This window comes from Lepisma saccharinum, chromosome 20, assembly GCF_977018435.1.
Source record: "Lepisma saccharinum chromosome 20, izLepSacc3.1, whole genome shotgun sequence".
NCBI lineage: Eukaryota > Metazoa > Arthropoda > Insecta > Zygentoma > Lepismatidae > Lepisma > Lepisma saccharinum.
In genome coordinates, this window is record NC_139248.1 from 69727609 (window position 1) to 69746664 (window position 19056).

The 19056-nt window shown below is 38.6% G+C and overlaps 2 protein-coding genes across 2 annotated transcripts in view; both read left to right on the forward strand.

Moving 5' to 3' along the window:
- The window catches only part of Mettl14 (methyltransferase like 14), a 55088-nt gene that overhangs the window by 9816 nt on the left and 26216 nt on the right, over positions 1–19056 (forward strand). Inside the window, exon 2 of the mRNA XM_083142054.1 lies at positions 14278–14344. Coding sequence (XP_082998180.1) covers positions 14279–14344 — 66 coding nt within the window. The 5' untranslated portion in view covers position 14278. The remainder of the gene's footprint in view (positions 1–14277; positions 14345–19056) is intronic.
- On the forward strand, positions 10081–11001 carry LOC146003507 (histone-lysine N-methyltransferase SETMAR-like). Its single transcript, XM_083141794.1, has one exon. The coding sequence runs from the start codon at positions 10081–10083 to the stop codon at positions 10999–11001; it is 921 nt and encodes a 306-aa protein (XP_082997920.1).

Genomic DNA, 19056 nt, shown 5'->3' on the forward strand with positions numbered 1-19056 from the left:
TTGAAAACTGTGATCGAGCGAGATATTTTTTTGCGCTGAATAGTATTGAAATAGCATAAGAAGTTTTATTATTTATTTTATATTTTGATGTTTTAGTTAGGAATATATTGATTTTCAATTTTCTGTTGCTGCGTAATGACCGGGGGGGGGTCGAAATAGAGCGGCATCTGCCGCTACCTCCCAGGGAGGCAAAATGACTAGCGCCGGCCCTGGTTCATAACAAAAGAAAAAGCCGCGCAGCTTATCGTCTAGTGGCAGTATATGTACTTGTTATTGTTGTGGAAGCCGGCATTTTTTGTAAATGTACAACAAAGGCAACCGACTGTCGCCGATCTCAGAGAGGAAATAATAATACTGCTTCAGGAGGAGTGTTATGGTGCAATTGTAGCGGTTTAACACGTTGGCATGTTATTATCTGCCGCTGCAGTTCCATACCAGTGTATACGGGTTTTGGAAGTGAAAAGTTAGAACGCCACCAGTGCATTAATGCAATGAAAAATAATATATATATTTTTTTATTTTGTTTGAAATCACTCAAATAAGGAATCGTATGAAGAAGTCTTCTTTGCAGCATTTTTGGTAATTTTACTTATGTGTTAGTTTATATTTTGCGAATTTTTAGTCCATATGTATGTAGCTACATACAAAGTTACTTGTTAGTACATATTAATCCTAGTCCTGGTATAATGCATGACGTTTAAAACTCAACGTTAGATAGACCTGAATTCTCTAATTTTATTGTTGTACGTAACAGCTGTGCATCGGCGCACTGCAGCGATTTTTCTATCTGCTCCATTAGCAACACTGCTTCTTTAGTTGTTTCGCGCATCGCACGGCAGAATTATCTGCGCTGGACTCTACCCAGTGCGGCGACCCGTTCACCCAGCGATGCGTCTCTGCTCACGAACTTTTCGAAAGCTGCGTGCTCTAATTTTCTGTCTGCTTTGTGACGTGCATCCAGATCCGTCTGCGTGGTGTTGTAAGCGATGTCGTGATTTTTGCATGCGGCGTCCAACGGATTCACACCCTTGCCCCCTCTCTCCAATTTTTTCTCGAGTTTGGTACCCGGTCCGCAGTACTGGTAGCCAGGTAAATGCATCTGAAAAGGTAACTTGTTACCTTTTGAGAACAGGCACCTGTACGTGTTCTCGAAAAGTTTGGAGCAATCCAAATACTAGCAACTGATGAAACTGTACGATGGACTGGACATTGCAACGTTCGCCTCGGAAATAAAACCACTCGACGATTGTCGTGAAAATTCAGTCGTTGTGTTCGACGACGCCATCCCGGAAAATCAAAATGAAATTCGCAATTTTTTCACGCAAGGTCGTCACAAAAAAAATGGATTGCTTCTACCTAGCTCAAACGTTTTCCAAAATTCCAAAAACAGTTAGTATGCGACAACGCTAATTTCATATGCTTGTTTCGTCAAGATCACACCAACCTCAAGTACGCGTACGATGACTACGTAGGCGGAGACATGAACTACAATTAATTTTCGGAACGCTGCTGCTCTACTTGCTGGAACGGTGACGATTTCGGATTCGCGACGATCGACATGACGAGGAAACCCAACGACGGAAAATACAGAAACAAAATCAACGACTTTCTAAACGTTGCAACGTTGTGAGAAACGACGTTTATTTATATACGTATATAAATAAACGTCGTTTCTCACAACGTTGCAACGTTTAGAAAGTCGTTGATTTTGTTTCTGTATTTTCCGTCGTTGGGTTTCCTCGTCATGTCGATCGTCGCGAATCCGAAATCGTCACCGTTCCAGCAAGTAGAGCAGCAGCGTTCCGAAAATTAATTGTAGTTCATGTCTCCGCCTACGTAGTCATCGTACGCGTACTTGAGGTTGGTGTGATCTTGACGAAACAAGCATATGAAATTAGCGTTGTCGCATACTAACTGTTTTTGGAATTTTGGAAAACGTTTGAGCTAGGTAGAAGCAATCCATTTTTTTTGTGACGACCTTGCGTGAAAAAATTGCGAATTTCATTTTGATTTTCCGGGATGGCGTCGTCGAACACAACGACTGAATTTTCACGACAATCGTCGAGTGGTTTTATTTCCGAGGCGAACGTTGCAATGTCCAGACCATCGTACAGTTTCATCAGTTGCTAGTATTTGGATTGCTCCAAACTTTTCGAGAACACGTACAGGTGCCTGTTCTCAAAAGGTAACAAGTTACCTTTTCAGATGCATTTACCTGGCTACCAGTACTGCGGACCGGGTACCAAACTCGAGAAAAAATTGGAGAGAGGGGGCAAGGGTGTGAATCCGTTGGACGCCGCATGCAAAAATCACGACATCGCTTACAACACCACGCAGACGGATCTGGATGCACGTCACAAAGCAGACAGAAAATTAGAGCACGCAGCTTTCGAAAAGTTCGTGAGCAGAGACGCATCGCTGGGTGAACGGGTCGCCGCACTGGGTAGAGTCCAGCGCAGATAATTCTGCCGTGCGATGCGCGAAACAACTAAAGAAGCAGTGTTGCTAATGGAGCAGATAGAAAAATCGCTGCAGTGCGCCGATGCACAGCTGTTACGTACAACAATAAAATTAGAGAATTCAGGTCTATCTAACGTTGAGTTTTAAACGTCATGCATTATACCAGGACTAGGATTAATATGTACTAACAAGTAACTTTGTATGTAGCTACATACATATGGACTAAAAATTCGCAAAATATAAACTAACACATAAGTAAAATTACCAAAAATGCTGCAAAGAAGACTTCTTCATACGATTCCTTATTTGAGTGATTTCAAACAAAATAAAAAAATATATATATTATTTTTCATTGCATTAATGCACTGGTGGCGTTCTAACTTTTCACTTCCAAAACCCGTATACACTGGTATGGAACTGCAGCGGCAGATAATAACATGCCAACGTGTTAAACCGCTACAATTGCACCATAACACTCCTCCTGAAGCAGTATTATTATTTCCTCTCTGAGATCGGCGACAGTCGGTTGCCTTTGTTGTACATTTACAAAAAATGCCGGCTTCCACAACAATAACAAGTACATATACTGCCACTAGACGATAAGCTGCGCGGCTTTTTCTTTTGTTATGAACCAGGGCCGGCGCTAGTCATTTTGCCTGCCTGGGAGGTAGCGGCAGATGCCGCTCTATTTCGACCCCCCCCCGGTCATTACGCAGCAACAGAAAATTGAAAATCAATATATTCCTAACTAAAACATCAAAATATAAAATAAATAATAAAACTTCTTATGCTATTTCAATACTATTCAGCGCAAAAAAATATCTCGCTCGATCACAGTTTTCAATAGGCTTATCACCCATCAAAACATGGCAATTTTAACACAAAAAACAATATGTATCGCATTAAGCAGCAAAAATAACAGCCTCCTCTATGCAATTTCTACAAGAACACGTGCCGGAGCCAGAGTTGAAATGATGTTGGAGCTACATAATTTATTTATTTTGAATAATTCCAAAATTATGAAATATGAACAATTTGTTGCTGCTGTTCGCTGCTCTCTTGCCAAAATGCTTTATTGGGATGCTAACACCATGACTGGCTTCCTCCTTCATGAACTCGTGCACGTTGCTTAGAATTTCCCGAGCTTGGCTATGCAAGGTTTTTGATTTCAACTTCGACAGAACTGGAGGCATTATGGAATTTAACGTTCATTAGCAAACACACACTTTTACATACACACACGCAATACACGCACACAACGTCAAACCGGTCAAATACTTAGTATAAAATAAAAATATGGTGCTTCCAATCCAACAAAACTCACCGCCACTTTACCTGCCTTTTCCCCTTCCATGACAGAAATAGTGCTTCATTATTACAGTTGGCAACACTAGTTACTAGCTAGCCAATAAACATGCACTGCATAAAAAAAGCAAGCACTACGCCGTGCTATATTGCCACATTAGCGTCCCTACCGAACGGTGGGAACCGCGAGCTGGAGCGCTATTCAATTGTTTTCAATAATGTTTGCGCGAGTGTGTCCAGGAATAGAATAACAATGTGGCAACAATAGCGAAGGTTATCGAGCAGGGTAGAACACATGATGCTAAGAGAGAGGGAGACGAAACGAAAATTCGTTTCTACGCAACGGCAAATTTACGTGTGTGGCACTCTACCACCATCGCCATGAACACGAAACAAAAATTGGGGTAGGGTATATAAATAACATAAAGTGAAAAATAATAATAATAACAACATGTCTCGTATAACTGATTTGCCACCCGAGCTACTATCTAAAATATTCAAAAAAAATAGTAAACGGAGATGTAGGGAAACTTGTAATCATAGCAAGAACAACGCCGGAATTTCGCATCCCTTGTGAAATGGTTCTCAAGGACCGTCTTCGGGGGATCAGCGGCCTGAGGTGCGGTGATCTCAACATTCTGCTTTCGGCTGCAGGGGAAAAATTGGACGAGAGGTTGGACGAACTAGAGGAGGCAAGGCAGGGAAGAAGATGGTACACAGTAGATTGGTACAAGTCTATGCAGGAGACGGAAGATATCATTACGCACATCATCGCGTTTTCCGAAGCACGGACTTTCTTCCTCTGTTAAAAAAATAATAATATATATACGTGTCAAAAAAAAAAAACAACAACTTGAAGTTGGCAATAGAAATATTTTTTCAACACTTAGAGCACAGTTTGGTCGCACATATTCGCTTTCCCGGCACACAAGTACGACAGTGCCTTTGAAAATGTTTACTTGACACAGCAGTTTGGCACGTAGGGCAATTTTTTACAGAACGCATAATGCAGAGATTTTTTGGGGGTATGTTATTTAATACCTAATGCTGTGCAATGCAAAATATAATTGTTCACTTTTTTTTTAACTATTTTCTATGATCTTATTTGGGTTTTTTTCGCCAAATTATATGCTTCTAGTCTCCTATACAATACAATATACGTACAATATATTGTCAACAGTATTATATTTGAGCGCGTCGCTTGTCGCCTAAACACTACAGCTCACAGGTCGGGAAAATCTGACATGAAAGCAGATAATACGCTTATGCCTTATTTATATATAATTTTCACGGGGCGTACAATATTGTCAACAGTATTATATTTGAGCAGGTCGCTTGTCGCCTAAACACTACAGCTCACAGGTCGGCAAAATCTGACATGAAAATAGATAATACGCTTATGCCTTATTTATATATAATTTTCACGGGGCGTTCAATATTGTCAACGGTATTATATTTGAGCGCGTCGCTTGTCACCTAAACACTACAGCTCACAGGTCGGCAAAATCTGACATGAAAGCAGATAATACGCTTATGCCTTATTTATATATAATTTTCACGGGGCGTTCAATATTGTCAACGGTATTATATTTGAGCACGTCGCTTGTCACCTAAACACTACAGCTCACAGGTCGGCAAAATCTGACATGAAAGCAGATAATACGCTTATGCCTTATTTATATATAATTTTCACGGGGCGTACAATATTGTCAACAGTATTATATTTGAGCGCGTCGCTTGTCACCTAAACACTACAGCTCACAGGTCGGCAAAATCTGACATGAAAGCAGATAATACGCTTATGCCTTATTTATATATAATTTTCACGGGGCGTACAATATTGTCAACAGTATTATATTTCAGCAGGCCGCTTGTCGCCTAAACACTACAGCTCACAGGTCGGCAAAATCTGACATGAAAGCAGATAATACGCTTATGCCTTATTTATATATAATTTTCACGGGGCGTACAATATTGTCAACGGTATTATATTTGAGCGCGTCGCTTGTCACCTAAACACTACAGCTCACAGGTCGGCAAAATCTGACATGAAAGCAGATAATACGCTTATGCCTTATTTATATATAATTTTCACGGGGCGTACAATATTGTCAACAGTATTATATTTGAGCGCGTCGCTTGTCACCTAAACACTACAGCTCACAGGTCGGCAAAATCTGACATGAAAGTAGATAATACGCTTATGCCTTATTTATATATAATTTTCACGGGGCGTTCAATATTGTCAACGGTATTATATTTGAGTGCGTCGCTTGTCACCTAAACACTACAGCTCACAGGTCGGCAAAATCTGACATGAAAGCAGATAATACGCTTATGCCTTATTTATATATAATTTTCACGGGGCGTACAATATTGTCAACGGTATTATATTTGAGTGCGTCGCTTGTCACCTAAACACTACAGCTCACAGGTCGGGAAAATCTGACATGAAAGCAGATAATACGCTTATGCCTTATTTATATATAATTTTCACGGGGCGTACAATATTGTTAAGAGCGTTAGTTTCCGTAGAGCTCTCTTTTTCCATCTTTCCTCTAAACAGTGAAGCTGTAGAAGACACAATTAGCTAACCTAGCATACGACATACCTTCCTAATTAATATGGATATTGTCACACATTCCTCTTATTTTATACTGTTGTAAATGGAAAAGATTATGTACGGTAAATATTTTGTACATTATAGGAAAAAAATGCAAAATATCCCCCAACTTTAATTCGAATCGAGTCGAATTTTTACATATTTCACGCCGGCACATATTGTCCTATTTGCTTCTTTTACTTGCCTTGCTTAATTAACTCTCGCTAATTAGCATTTTTTTGGAAGAAGTCAACTAGAACAACATATGGCGGTATGAGAAATATGCAAATCAAAGAACATTTTAGCAATATATGGGCCCTAGCAATTAGCTTTGTCGACTAAGAGTACTCTTTTAAACGTCTTTTGCTGATCGTATTACTAAGCAAGGACGTTTAAAATTTTTGGGTGTTGAAAAAGTTTGACCCTACTTTTTATTTCTATTGTTTGCTAATAGATGGCGCTAATAGTACCCCCTCCCCTCCCCTCTCCCCTCTTCTCCTCTGCTGTATGACAAATAGCACAAACATAAAAATCAAGATTTTGGAGAGCAAAACATAAAATTTGCATGCATCTGATGTCGAACCAGGAACTTTTATCTTTCGGGGCGTCAACATTATTTTTTACTCAGCCGTCATATAACATGAACACACGCAAATATTCACATGTGCTTTTTATTATTTTGTGTTCGGTAAGTACAAGTATATTCTTACATAAATTATTGTTTAATTTAATAAATTGTAAAACTCGGAGCCTGCTATACTAAAACTCCTTCTGTCTATTGAAAGCGAATGTTGCGTGCATGCGGAAATAACACAGAAAAAAAGCGGATGGAAGCAATTTAAAATCACTGGGGCAAGGTCAGTATTACGAGAGCGTAAAAACACGTGTTTTCATTCAACTTCGAAAAATAAGAATAAATGTGTGCATACAGAACACATATGCTTTCTTTTCACAGTTGTAAAAACATATAAATTGTACATGAGGTAAGTTACAGGAAGGCTCTCTCTTTTATGTCTGTGTATATGTTGTACAATTAGGTACAAGTATTGTACAATTAGGTACAAATTGTTGTACAATTATTTCCCCCAGTTGCCCAGTTGGAGTTGGGGGCATAACACTGGTACTATTTGTAATCACAGTGCTTACTCATGTATTTTGTTTAATATTTTATTTCAAATTCACTGTCAGAAACTAGTGTTGCCAGTTCCTGGATGTAGGTTTACCTACTCTGTTGGTTGTCACTGTCAAGTTTTTAGTATTCGTACAGCATAAAAAGCTATAACCCCCCTCTCAAAATATATACATTGTATACGCCAAGATGTCCAATAGCCTGGCAACACATCATGAAAAAACATGCCAAGAAGACCCAGTGGGTTTATAAGTCAGTGCTGCCAATTCCTATTTGTAGGTTAGCTTAGCCAGTGAAAGATCATATAGTAGAATTTTTGTAGAGTGGGTGTTTGCGAGTTCCACGATAGGTTAAGTTATATCACTTAGGATCGTAAAAAAAATTAAAAAATCGTAAAAAAAAGATAGGTTAAGTTGTATCACGTAAGATCGTGTGATATACCTACCAAGTATAAATGGAAAAAATGAGTGCAGTGAAAATTTGTACTAAAACATCGCTAAACGCTAAAACATCGACAAAAAATTGTCAAAATATGTCAAAAACTTATATTCGATTGATAAAAAAAAAATACCTACAAAATATGATCCTCAAATAATAACGTTCAAACAGTGCATAAATAAAAAAAATGATAGGTTAAGTTATATCACTTAGGATCGTAAAAAAAATTAAATAATCGTAAAAAAAGGATAGGTTAAGTTGTATCACGTAAGATCATAATATACCTACCAAGTACGAGTGGAAAAAAAATGAGTATGGTGAAAATTTGTACTAAAACATCGCTAAACGCTAAAACATCGACAAAAAATTGTCAAAATATGTCAAAAAGTGATATTCGATTGATAAAAAAAAGGCATACCTACTAAGTACTGCGTTGAAACGACTAATATACACTACTTCCCTAATTTTTTCCCTTATTATTGACTGGCCTATAATAGCAATATTATAATTCTACCACCTCGGTGATCGTGCGCATAGAGTAATTGACTTCCCTAATGAAAGTTTTGGTTTCTAGTCCTAGTTAGGACTAAGGAACAAACGTATGACTGGAGAGGGTTCCATAAATATTACCAACAACAAAATTCTGCGCATTTAAAAATGAGGCCAGTGACCGATTAAACTCCCATGAAAAGTGCGTCATTTTTTGATGTGTTGAAAAATTTCTTTCACGATTCCGAAACTGCAAATAATCCAGATCTATATAACCAGTACTTGTGGAATACCAATGTGTGCCTAACCTATCAAAAACTAAAATTCCTGATGGTATCAGATTAACACATAATTCACACACACAAATGCACAGTTAATATGTAAACATGACCTTTTTTTCAGTGATAGTCTACCAAACAGTCCACTTTCTACACATTGCGTTATTTCAAAACATTAGTAAACAAGCACAAGCCTGAATAGCATACTTAAAGGTGTCCCTCAGAAAATAGAAACCTCTGACAAAAAATAATACTGACAATGAAACAACACTGCCATCTATCGACACCTGATATTTGCAGTGATGCTGTATAATATAAGCAGACAATATAATGTAAGTGATTGGCTTTGCCACAGGGGCCCAAGTTCTGATTGTTTAATTCCAAATTTAGCATGGTGTACAGGCATTTATTTTTACATGGTTTGATTTCTAATTATGTCTGTTAACACATACTGCAAACTGTTGGTGATTAGTTACTGCACATTTTCTGGAGTACGAATCTTCCCTTCCATATACTCCTGTATGATTCTAAGTTTGCGAGCAGCCATTCATTTACTGCTGGCTTGGATATGGACGTGCTGCCATCTACTTGATGTGTATGGGGAGAAAAGGGGTATTTCATCGCTAAATGCTTTCATTGTTAGGTTAGGGAGGCCAAGATTATGTCTCTTAGCATTAATAAAATTTATCTAAATTCTTTTGTTGCTAAGTTAGGTGGGTCAAGTTTAGTTAACATTCACATTAAAATAACGCCCCTAAATTAGCCTCACATCTGCAAAAATTCATGTGAAAGTTGACCGGAAACCAAGAACTGCTTGCACAAGCTACATTTCAAATCATAATTACTTTTGTAACTAATACTCATTGAAGCTTTCAACTGAGCTGAAGAGCTAATCAGTTTCTTCAAGCTTGAAACACTCCCACAATGCTTTCCAGTATTATAAAGCACTTCCTAATATTCCTATAAAACTTGCAAAAAATCATTAAACATTGGCAACCATTGCCCAATTAGGTTTTCTATTCTTTCATATGTAGTGTATAAAATGAATGTAGTCATCACTTCAAAATCTTTGAAAACTCCTGGACTGCTAAACATATATCGCTATGCTTCTGCCCTCCAAACATATGTTACATGATGCATTCTTTCCATTATTGAACATGGGTCTTGTATTTGATATTGTGGCAGCAACATAAAAAATAATTCTTAAACTGCTATTTTTTTTATACGAGGGTGAATCAAATATGAACGAGCCTTGATTGGCTAAGCGTCGGAATGGGTAGCAGGGTGTGATTGGGCATGTGCGGCTGGTAGGTGGGGCTGTCGTGAGTCAGGAACCAGAACAGCTGGCGTGTTGCATGCTTCGTTTAGTAGCTCTCACGATGAGTGAGCAGAGTGTGCCAGTGTCTGTTGCACAACGCATAATCATCAAGTTCCTCACCCAGGAAAACGTCAAACCGGCTGAAATTTACCGGAGACTGCAGGCCCAGTTTGGGAATGGTACCCTCTCGTGGACAAGAGTGAAGGTGTGGTGTAAGGAATTCCAGCAAGGCCGTGAACGTGTTGCAAATGAAGTGCACCCCCGTCGTCCTCGCACCAGTGTGACGAATGACAACATGGCTCGTGTTCGTGAGCTTGTCGAACAGGATCACCGAGTCACTGTGAAGCAAATTGCGGCAGAACTTGGTGTGAGCTATGGAAGTGTCCAATCAATCATCACAAAGCACTTGGGCTTTTGCAAAATCACAGCTCGGTGGGTTCCCAAGCTGCTGAATGTTGCTCAAAAAGATGACCGAGTTCTTCGCATTGCTCGCCAGCTTCACACTCATTTTGACGTGGAAGGGGAAGCATTTTTGAATCGCATCATTACCTGTGACGAGACATGGGTGCATCATTACACCCCAGCATCCAAGCATGACAGCATGGAGTGGAGGAGGAAAGGCGAAGGAAACCCCGTGAAGGCCAAAGTTCGGTTGTCTGCGGGGAAGGTGTTGGCCACGGTGTTTTGGGACTGGAGGGGGATCCTACTGGTGGATTTCTTACACGAACGTCGGACCATCAACACACCCTACTACTGCGGCCTCCTGGATCAAGTTAAGGTGCAGTATCGACGCAAACGACGAGGCTGTCCCACCCGCCAGATCTTGTTCCTCCACGACAACGGCAGACCCCATACAGCAGGTGTTACGTGGCAGAAACTGGTGGAAATGCACTTCGAACCGCTTCCACCGTACAGCCCAGACCTTTCACCATGTGATTTTCATCTGTTCGGACCCCTCAAAGAAGCACTTGGGGGTGAGTGATTTGCGACCAACGATCAGGTGGAAACCTTTGTGCGTAACTGGTTGGCTACCCGCCCAGCTTCATTCTACGAGAACGGCATCAAAAACCTACCACAACGTTGGGGAAAATGTTTCACTAAGGGTGGAGACTATGTAGAAAAATAGGATGTGTCCAGTGGCGAAGCGTCCTATGAGGCCAGGAGGCCGGGCCTACCCACGCCATTACTCTTTTAAATGTGTATTTACTTATTTCGTCAAAACACATGCAATGCAATGGAAAAGTTTGGAATTTTCATTTATGATAATTACAAAAAGATTCTAACCCTGTCCAGTGAGTATACGAACTTTCCACGGAGTGAGGCACATTTGCTGGGGCCTCTTCTCTTCACATTCCGTCCTACGGTGGTATATGCGGGAAGCCTAATCTTACGAGTACTGTACGTATGCTTATAACGCGCTCCTGAGGCCGGCCTCCCGGTGTTACCCACTAGGACGAACAGCATATCAGCAACACTGCATTTCCGCCAGGGTTGGAAATTTGTGGTGTACCGGCATTTTTTATAAACATTAGCCTGTGTTCGTGCAGAGAGACTTCTATTTCATTGTACATTCTCCATATTTTGTACGAAACTTGGGTTTTCCTTCCTTTCATCGACAAGTGTAAGTGAAATTGAAAATTACGGAGTACTGTAGTTCTGACTTCGTTTTCTGGTCAGAGTGCTGATGGTCTTGTCGATTCACCCAACACCGTAGCGTAAACAGAAAGTCCAAAGAACTTATATTTGTAAAGTAAGTCTTCATACCAAATTACGTAAATTAAAATGATAGTTACGCTTTATATTTACAAAGTAGTTTTACTTTCACTGGGAATAGAATAATTTATTTTTATCGTAAACGGGGATTCCCCTCTCGTTCACCCTCTGGGAAAACTTGCCTCCTGCTCACGACGCTAGAAGGGCGCTTGGCTCGGAGCGCGAGGTTCGTGGCGGTAGAGCTTTGTTTTTGATTGGTGTCGTGTGCAGCGATCAGATTTATGCAAGAAGTGCTGGACTGAAATGCAAGAACAAGAACAATCGAGTTCTTAATTGAGTGAAGAAGTAATCATCGGTAAGGTAGGACCCACTTTTGGTCTTTCATGTTTCCTTCTTATAACAATCATTTCTAAAATGTTTTCAAGTATATTTTCCTTTGCAAGTAGCAGTGGCAAGTGACAGCAAAATATTTTTAAAAATTCAAAGTTGTTGAAACGTTATTTAATGCGTTAACACTGTCGTTGAATAAATATTACAAGCAGATATTTTTTTTATGCAGCCGACACAAGCGAAGAGGTAGGCAGTTTCGTTTACCCTGAAGGGATAACAAGAGAAGAGGGCGGCCAAATAAAGTACAATGCAAGGGAAGACTTTTTTTGGGTTTAGGACAAAGAGGGTTATGGGGTTATTGCGCGGGCCATGTCTGTTTCAGGTCTGGCGGAACATGCCAGTGTTGTCACATTGGATTGGCAGAAAAGAACTAAATTGCGCCTAAAATTGGGATTCTATTCTCTCAAGCAACTACATTTATTATAACCTGTTTATATGTTACATAGTAACCTGTCGTGTTGCCGGGTCCCAAACAAGGATCCTATGTTACGTTATCACGTAAGGGTGTCTACTAACACAAGGGGTAGAACAAACTAGGATGCGAAGTATAGGCCTACACACTGAATGAGAGAGGTCACCTTTACTTATGTTTTTTTCTTGAAAGCCCCGTAGTCGTCATCCTAACACGTTACGAAGCCAGGTGACCTAATTGTGGTCATGTCAATGTTTCCTGGTCATCTTTAATTCATTCTCCATACATTCTCATCGTCACGATTAGCATAGATCAGAACAAATGAGACGAAAATATTCAAAATTTAAATTATGTTTACTTGCACATACAGGTGTCAGAAATTCATTTATCTAGAAAGCCAAGACTGGAATTAACTACAACCATTCCTTTAGTTAGACAACAGATAACAATGGTGTTTTCCTCGGTGCGAGGAAGTCTTGCTACAAAAACTAAGTTGGCAGCAATAGAACATACCAAACTGACAGTCGCTGAAAGTGCTGAATTCTGTCGTCTGCTCACGGCACAAACGTCAGACTAACCCGAAAATTATGGGGTTCTTCTAGCCCTTTTCACCTCAATTGCAAAATAAATAAATAAATTTAGAAAAAAGTGATCAAGAATTGACAACAGGGCTCGAGCACTATTCGTTGGATTTTCGCGATGTCTCATGATTGGTAGTTCTTTCTGGAGGTGTGTGCATAAATCAGGGGTTGAAAAAATACAAACAAATAAAAAAAACAGAAGTGAACAAAAATCTAGATCGATGACATCTGGTGGGTGGGGGAGAACGTCTAAGACACAATTATCGTGCTGATGGCCGGTAACAACACTTTTGAAAACGTCATGCCACTGCCAAGTAAAGAAGCGGTCTGGAGAGACATTGAACCACTCTCCATGACATAGCCCCCCCCCCCCTCCCTTTCTTTTTACAGATTTAAGCAACTAATGGAAATTATCGCACTTCTGTGCCTACCCTGCTAGGAACTCTACGCTTCGCCACTGGATGTGTCAATGTCTATGTTTCCTTCAATAAATTTTGTTTTTCCGCACAAGGCTCGTTCATATTTGATTCACCCTCGTAAGAATAGTTAAAACTATTGGAAATCTTTCTAAACATGGCATTTGGTCCAGTGTTCAAATACTGAATCTTAATCTTTCTCTTTACGATAAAGTTTCAGATTTGAGGATTCTTTTCAGAATCATGTACAAATGAGTTCTTGCTAGTTTTCCGCCTTTGAATTTCTGCCATATCAACACCAACATATTTTATACCAACTGCAAGATTCTTAGATCAGAGGTCATTTCTTAATTAGATATAAGCTCTACATCATTTAAAGTGTTCATCCATGCTTCCCAACATGGTGCACAAGTCAGTAAATTTTCATTTATTGCTTCTGCTTGACATGAAAGTGTTACTGTTTTACAGTAGGAATTGAAACCGTGTTCTAAAGTTACTGTACACACTTTTTGGTATTGTAGGTTCTAAAAGCATGCTGTTTTTTATCGGTTATGTCTTGTTTTGTGTTTTACGGCAATTTATTGGCAAAACTGTTACTACTTCTGACCCAAAATCATTTTATCTTTTGACAAGACAACAGTCTCCTCTTTAAACATTTTTCCCCCACATACTTTCTTGAAGGTAGTTTTAAATCGTAAAGTCACTTGCCATTTTCTTGGTATCTTAATGTTCCATTTTCTTTGCAGGATGTGTGACATGTTGAAGCAACTGCGTGAGCGCTCGCAGAAGAGGAAAAAGTTACTTGCACAAACAGTAAGTATGAAAATTTTATCATTAAGACTGTTTATTATATCTATAGAGTGCTCAGAGGGGACTTAGTAGTGATATTTGATCTAGGATTCATCGAAATAAGGTTCATTAGATAGAAGAGTATTGGAATGGAAGTAGAATGTCTGAACTTGTTAGGATGTCTTCGTATAATAGAACCACAAGCAAAGAAACCTGCGCTGACCCGCAACTCCTGTGCACCGTACTCCTGCGAGGAGGGGAAGGAGAGAGTGGAGCATTTCTTCCTTATGGCCTGAGCTGAACGGAAGAAGTTCCATTTCGTCCAAGGTCTTTTTCCTTGTGGTCGCTCTATAGGAGTACCCTGAAATTAACCTTTCAGTACACAGGTGAAATTGTTGTTACGTTACTTGACGGGTTGTGTCTGACAGGCACATAACGAGAACAATGCCTTCCCGCTCACTGACAGCTGATGGAATAACTCCACGATTATGAACAATTGACTCAGGGCAACCACAACGAAAGGTACACTGAGTGACACAGTTATATCTATCTGCCATCTATTGGTAAAAACGAAAATTCTATTCATTTGTCTTCAGGCACAACCCGTCCATTGTACTGTTAACCATGTAGCCCATGGAGAAAGCCTATAAGCAAAACTCTCATGACAAAAGCTGGTCATGGTTCTGAGGTGTACTTATTTTTATAGGTTGTACAGGAGAATACAGAATGATGCATTTATAATGCTGCAAATAATTGTGATAACTAAGGAAGACTCAGTAGTTGATGACTTAAAAAATGACCTAAAAATAATTTTCACTCTTAACCCTAGCTTACCCATGCCGGATGAGAAACTTACTTACCTGATGGAGGGGGACTCACAGGCCCACACTTTCTTTTGTCACTTAAATTTAAGAAACCATTTTGTTATTGAATCCCTGCTTCCTTTGTTGATTATATGTGTTCAGTTATTTATTAATTATAGTAATTACAAAAATTACCATCATTAATAATAAATAATAATAACCAATCATTGTATGAATGTCACACACTAATTTTACTATTTGCCAAAACTCATAAAAACCTTAATAATTTTTAACTAATACTTTTTGTTTAAAAGAAGGCAATTGTTTATTAATTATATTTTAAAAACAAATTGACATCATTACTAACCAATTATGCATTATCACTGGCATGAGTGTCTCAAATAACATGCATTCAAGGATGGTGCTTGATAGGCCCACCAAGTGCATCCTATTTACATTATATTTATGTTTTTATGAACTATAGTAATTCAGAAATATTGAGAACACAATAGGGAACAATGTAATTTATTTTCAATTTTTTATAAAAAATTTCAGTTTAAGAATTGGAAAATTAAAGGGGGGCTTGACAGCCCCCCCCCCCTTCAGGTAAGCTATGGTTAAAATCAAAAATTCATTTTTTTTAATAAATTGCAGGAGAGTAGTTGAATAATTCGATATATCCCGTTGTTTGGTGGTTTAAACTACTGAAGCAAGGGGGGGGGGGGAAGCAAATACCTAAATGCTAATGTAGTTTTCTTTATTTTTTCTTCAAGGTTCCATAATATACACTTCCAGGTTTTTCTGTATAAATCATGTCACGTGCCAGTTTCACACGACACAATGAATGTTGCAAGGAGGAATGTTTTCTCGGAATCGACAAGAGATGGCAGCACGATATATAAATAGGAGCGAAGGAGATTATAAAAAACTTAGAGCGGAGAAGATGGATTATATATATTATAGTAAATTGAGAAACACATAAAAGAAGAGTTCAAATACTATAAAAGAAGTAAATAGAATGATGTATATAGTAAATTAAAAGAATTAAGAATATGGCCGCATATGAAACGTTTAGGAAAGTTATTAAGTGAACAAATGAATTCAGAAACGTATCTCAATTTCTTTTTGATTCTCTGACGAGGAGAACATCGTCAGCTTTTGCATTTGTCCGTTCCCCGGTGGCGCTGTGGTCAATTAGACGCCCCGAAGCACTTTACGGTTGCGCTTCTTTTTAGTCGCACTGGGCCATTGGCAGCGCTTTTTATTAGCGATCCTGGTTATCCCCTTTGGTCGTTACATAGGAGGTGGCGCTAGTGTCAGTTTAGTCGACCCTACTCCTTTATATAAGTATATCTTGTATCGTTTGCCAAAGAAACCGGGAAAGGGAAAGAAAACATATAAAGGGCATAAAGAAAAGGAAGCGAGACGACGCAACTAGATTTCTTATATATAGAAGAAATAATAAAAGAAGTATTTTCCATAATCAAAAGAAGAAGAAGCCTATTCGATAATCAAAAGGAAAAGAAGTAGAAGCTTTTTCCATAATCAAAGAAGAAAAGAAGAAGAAGCCTTTTCCATAATCAAAGAAGAAGAAGCCTTTTCCATAATTAAAGAAGAAGAAGCTTATTTCCATAATCAAAAGAAGAAAAGAAGAAGAAGCCTTTTCCATAATCAAAGAAGAAGAAGCCTATTCTATAATTAAGAGAGAGAAGAAGAAGAAGAAGCCTTTCCATAATTACGAAGAGAAAGAAGAAGATTTCCTTTCAAGAAGAATGTAACCGATGTAAATTTTCGATATATTTCAATGTCGCTATATATTTTTCTCTGTATTTTGTATAGTTCTCAGAATATAGATCCGCATTTAACTATATCCTCTTGGCTATAAAACGCTTTCTTATTTGGAATTCTCAAACAAAGAACCTATCCCCTGAGATTAAGATATCTGTAGCCGTGGTAAATAACATGTAAGTACGTACCCACAAGGGGCGTGGCATTAGTGGCGCCCATAACGTGGAGCTTTACCTTACCTTTACTTACCCACGAATGAGAGGGACGTAGCATTAGTGGCGCCCAACGTGGGGCTAGCAGATTTGTGAATAAGAAAGCAAAGAGAGAAAGCCAAAATGGAGGAAGAAAATAAAGTCGAGGACGAGAACGGAGAAAATACAGTGAAGGAAAAACAAGAGAAAATAGAAGAAATGACCGTGATGGAGACGTGCCGGAAGTTATACAGAAGGATGATGGAGATGCTTGACGGCAAGATAGAAGAAGAAGACGTTTCCAGAATAGAAGAAAACGAAGACAAGATAAAAGTAGCTGTTTCAAGAACAGAAGAAAATGACAGCAAGACAGAAGTAGATGTTTCCAGAATAGAAGAAAACGAAAACAAGATAGAAGTATCGGTTTCAAGAACAGAAGAAAATGAAAACAAGATAGAATTAGCCGTTTCAAGAACAGAAGAAGATGACAGCAAGACAGAAGTAGATGTTTCCAGAATAACAGAAAACGAAGACAAGATAGAAGAGGCGAAGGTCTATATAGAAGATAGAAGTTGGAAGACGAAAGAGGAAAATTCCAATGACAAGCATGACAGCAAGATAGAAGAAGAAGCTATAAAGTTAGGCAAAGTAAACAAAGAAGAGACAGATAAGAAAATAGAAGAAGAAAAAGAGGAAAGTTCCAATGACGATCATGACGGCAAGATAGCAGAAGTAGCTATAAAGTTAAGAGAAGAAACCACTCAGGAACTTAAAGAGGTCAAAGAAGAGGAAGATAAGAAAATAGAAGAAGAAGAAAGAGAAATAGAAAGTGAGGAAAAATGTAGTTGTCAATGTAACTGTGAAGAAATCCATGTCGAAGTGAAGATGATAGAAGAAAGTTCCAGTGACGAGTCTCTGAAGGAAGAAGAAAAGAAGTATAAGCCTAGCAGAAGATGTAAACAAAGAAGAAAGAAAAGTAAAATGAGATTTAGATATATTCACGTAAAGACATGGAAGAAGAAGAAGAGAAAGAAATTAAAAATAGAAAGGAACCTGAAGAAAGTTAAGAATATGATAAAAAGGGTCAACATAGATCAAATGGATTTTGATGCTACTTCGCCAAAGAGAAGGAAGAAGAAGACGAGACGGAAGAGACAAGGAAAGCATGCATTTGATGAAGATGTAGAACATAAGAAGAAGACTTGGCAGAAACCAGATTGGAAGAAGAGAGATATGAAAGTAATTTCTTTACTGGAAGAAAGTTGGAAGAGGAGGAAGAAGAATCTTGAGAAGAATAGAAAAGAAAATAGAAGAAATAGAAGAAAAGAAGAGGAAGGAAAAGAGAAACAAGATAATAACAAGCAACGAGTATCTGAAAGAATCGGAAGAAACAAATATGACTGAATAGTGCAAAGGAAGGAGATGTTATGACTTATTTAGACTGGCAAGCAGACGTTTCTAGGATTAAAAAAGTTATCTGAAAAAGTTCCAGTTTACCAGAAGAAAAATTCGTGGAATTATTAGTGATCTATTTGAAGGAAGAGAATTTTAGTTCTTTAATGTTAGTTCATGTAAGAAGATATATAGATATGATAGTCATCGTTGGAGGAAAATCTATTCTGCAAGTTATATCTAAAGAAAGAATAATGAATGCTAATTTATGTCACCACTCCATTAAACAATGAGACTGATAGTGAAAGATCAAACCTGTAAAAGAAGAGATGCCAAAGAAAGCAATATGGAAAATGGATGTAAACTTTTCAATCGTACGAACAGAAGAACGAAGAAGATAGAACAGTTAGGCGCAGAAGGAAGTTAATTACGAAGAAAACTCTCAAGGAAAAAGGAGAAGACAATATGAAAGAATAGTATCAGTAAAATGAATTCTTTGCAACCTTAGACGAGTAAAAGTCATCGTGTATTTAGAAAAGTGTAAAAGAAATGGGTTGTAATC